The sequence below is a fragment of the Phaethon lepturus genome, unplaced genomic scaffold, assembly GCF_000687285.1.
Source record: "Phaethon lepturus isolate BGI_N335 unplaced genomic scaffold, ASM68728v1 scaffold4549, whole genome shotgun sequence".
Classification (NCBI taxonomy): domain Eukaryota; kingdom Metazoa; phylum Chordata; class Aves; order Phaethontiformes; family Phaethontidae; genus Phaethon; species Phaethon lepturus.
The window spans coordinates 7,603-11,387 of NW_010564021.1; the positions used below are offsets into that span (position 1 = coordinate 7,603).

At 38.7% G+C, this 3,785-nt stretch overlaps 1 protein-coding gene across 1 annotated transcript in view; it reads right to left on the bottom strand.

Moving 5' to 3' along the window:
* Window positions 1-2,065: 2,065 nt before the first annotated feature.
* Window positions 2,066-3,785, bottom strand: part of LOC104626722 (tetratricopeptide repeat protein 37-like) — a 19,960-nt gene continuing 18,240 nt past the window's right edge. Inside the window, exons 14-15 of the mRNA XM_010294719.1 lie at window positions 3,686-3,785; window positions 2,066-2,143 (exon numbers count right to left, since the gene is read on the bottom strand). The exon at window positions 3,686-3,785 is cut by the window's right edge and continues 39 nt beyond it. Coding sequence (XP_010293021.1) covers window positions 2,066-2,143; window positions 3,686-3,785 — 178 coding nt within the window. The remainder of the gene's footprint in view (window positions 2,144-3,685) is intronic.

The following is a 3,785-nucleotide window of genomic DNA, read 5'->3' on the forward strand; positions in this document are numbered from 1 at the left end:
ACAGGCCTGTCTCAATCTGCGCAAACTTACAATTTTTTCGTGTGACAGCAGACCTTCTACAAGTGTGGATTTTGTAGAGGCTATACATAGCTAAAAAATGAGGGGAGCAAGATTTTTACCTCATATTGTTGGATTTTACAGAAGCCGAAATTTAAACTCAAGTTTCCTGAGCACTTTTTATTGAGTAGGTGGTAGAGATAGGCATTTTGTTTTTTGTTTTTTTTTTCTACAGGGCATGTAATACAACTTTGGGCTGCACAATTGTCTTGTTCAAGGAGTTCGTCACTGACCACAGTAAAAGTAACTCCATGGTCTTGTGAAGAGAAAAACCACAGTACTATTTTTTTTCCTAATACAGAATATTCACAGTTGACAGTTACTTAGCTGGTTTCTCTGGCCTGTTGTTATTTGCCTGTTCTCCTAGGTGCTAGAAAGTATTTAATGTTTAGTGCTGAACAAAGTATAGGCTACTGCTCAGGAAGAACCATTTCTGCTTAATGCATTAACAAGGGCAGGAAGCTGCTTACTGTGCTGTCGTCAGGCTGGTGATGATGGCTCTCCCACCACTAAAGTAGGAGGCACAAATAACAAGACCATACACCAAGGATACAAACTATAGGCTGTACGAACTTCTCCAGGCTTTTAATAGCAGCAAGCTAAAAAAAGTTACAGCTAGTCTTGACAGTCACGAGTCTGGCTTTTGCAACGTTCCTTTTTAATATTTGCAGTTACTGATAGTTCAAGACTATGTGACAGCAGGCTGTGAAGGAAACCACAATCGATCTAAATTTAACAAAAAAAAAAAAGCTTTTTAGGGAAGGTATTTTGCATTGCGGTGGGTGGGAGAACAAAAGTGTGGGAGACAAGGAGGGATTCTTGCTATTCAGAGAGGTTTCTGCTCACCTCCAACAGAGTAGAAACAGCCTACTGAGCTTCGTTTTCCTCTTGAAAATGACAGTGGCAGGCTCGTGGCTCTCGCCTGCTTTCCAGAGATCACCACGCATGGCTGGTCACAGAGGTGTGCATCCCACATGCCCCAGCTCGGCATCCTGCTTTCTTTAAGCCCGATACAACTGGTTCCAAAACCAAGTGTATGTTCAATGCACTCCCACTGCACACCTTGGAAGTGCTGTTTCTTCTCTGTCATCTGTGATCGTATGAGCCATCATAAGACTTTGGTGGACAGACAGTAATTTTAAGAAACTTTAAACCAGGAAACAGGCAGCTGTCGTGACTCTTGTCAACAGCCTGAAAATCCTAATGGTAACACGAACAGATTAGAATAATTGCTTTTTGTTTTTTATTTTCATGTACATAAAGGCAAAATAACATCATGTCTTAAGAACTACTGTCATGATTCATCCAATTAAGCAGTCAGCAGCAGAATTACCAAGACATAAATAGAGTCTGTTATACACATCTATAAATATGACCTGTCCCTGGTGATCACAAGCTTTTCTTGATGGGAATGTTTACTGAAGCCTGCAGTCAAGAGAATACACTGCTGTAATTAAGATTAGAGAAAAAAAAAATATTTAAAAAAGTATAAACTGACACCACACATGAAGTTCCAAGTGGATTTGGGTCTCAACTGCAAAACAATGTATATCAGAGGAATACAGGCATTTTAAGTCTGAACATTTTACAATATCTGGCAGAGAAGAAAAGTTTGCTGCTACTTAGCCACAAAGATTTTGTGCCAAGAAAACCCTGGCATTAACTGCCAATGCAGTTAATATTGTACTTCTCTGTGGGCCAAGGGGGAAATACAGAAAAGTACTCTCCATTGCGAATAGTGCTGAATTTTCAGTGAGGAAGAAAACAAAAGCAAAATTCAGGGTTTTCTTTTCAAACAAAGTGTATTTTCATGGTGGAACCCATGTCAACAAGAAAATAACCTACTTATTTTCAAAAAAAGCAAACCTAAAGATAAACTTGCAGTTGATGCAACAAAAAAAATAAAACCAGACACAAACAAGTGAAAAAGCCCAAACCACATATGCTCCTGGAAGATGGACTGATTAAGTTGCATGAATGGAAGATTTTTCATTTAAGATCATCCATCCTAGGCACTTGCTGACAATTTCTCATTTAGTTCCAGAGTTCTAACATCTCCATTAGCTTTGGCATTTTCTATAAGCACCTACAGAGAAAAATAAACAATGAAAAATTGAGTATTTAATATATTACTGTTAGTATTTTACTGGCAATCTCAAATGCATTTTAATTTCTTTTTAGTTTCCCTAAAAGATTAAGTACCCATAAGCCCAGGTAGGAAATATTCAACATTACACATCCGCTTGCTTAAAATATCAGGCACTTAAAAACCCCCAGCCTGTAGTGACTTGCTAAGCCTGTAGTTGCTTGCAATGCACTGCAACAGCATCATTTGTTACTTGAGGCTGAGAGAGTTTGACAAGTAAGTTACCTGCTGGCAGTGAAACAAGCAGAGCTAGATGAGACCTATCTCCCTGTCGACACACACTTGTCTCCTAATAGTACATTTGTATAAATCTAAATTTGACAAACAGGAGCATTCTCTGCAGCTACTTAAACAAAAGTGCCAAGGTATCCTTTTGCCTCCCCCATTTAAATTTACCCTTCCTTGATTTATTGTCCACACCTCCTATTTGCAGCTTTTCTACTAGTTAAAAAAAACTTCCATGACAGCCTAATGTTCACAGATGTTCATAAGCTTCTGGCATTTCTCTGGAAATCCAATCCCATTATACATATTAAAAAGGAAAATCATTAAGTAGAATCAAGCAAACTTTTACTCTAGCCATTATTGTTATTGTACTCATTGGTAGGGAGTACAGATGACTTTGCAGAAGCAAGTGCGATGAAACATACCAAGATTATCCGAATTCATTAACTGTAGCTTTTTTTATGAACCTATGTATCTGTGTATGGATTTTTGTCAACGCTGAGCCTACTTGACGTGTTGTACCTCCAAACATACCCTGTTACAGATGCAAAGTTTCACCAGGGAACAAGCTGTTTATCTGGGCAAAAGAGCTTATCATGCCAGTGGCAGCAGTGAGGAGATTATTAGGAGACTGTATTCAGAGTCTGAATAGCAAAGTGATCCCAATTACAAGCCAAAATGAACCACCCTGCTTTGCATCACATGAAAGAGCTGTGTGGATTTGTGAGTTTGACCAAATCCATTTGTGAAGTACTGTCAACAGAAACTAATGTACCATTTACTATGTACTGAAAATAATGTACCATTACAGACATAATAGAAGTCTTGAGTACAGAAAGTACAGCACTCTGCTGTTCAGATCTTTTGGGTCAAGGATACCACACCATTCCAGCCAGGCTAGAGGGAATTAACATTTTTAGTGCACTAGTATGTTCTGGTAAAACTCTCATAAAATGGTCGTCATGTCTACTGTAACTAGTAGAATTCCTGCCAATTTGGATTAGAGAGAGACTTTACAGTTTGTTTTCCATTAGTATTGCATGTAGGAATGGAAGACCTTCAAACAAACTGGATGCAATTTCAAGAACTGAGGTACATTTTGTCAGTATAGAATCCTCAAACATTGCAACTTCTAGAGCAGGTGAGCCAGCACCTCTGTAGCCTCCGTCTACCCCACTTCCAAGTTGCAAGCACAATATTCAACATATATTTATTCAATCTATTGATTGAATTTCTGTATTAAATGGACTGTCTTACATCTATTAATTCATAATCATCTTTGGCATACAGATGTTGCAGGAGGTACCAGCGTGCCACTGACACTATGGTTTCTGGATTCCCCGGTTGATAAACCACT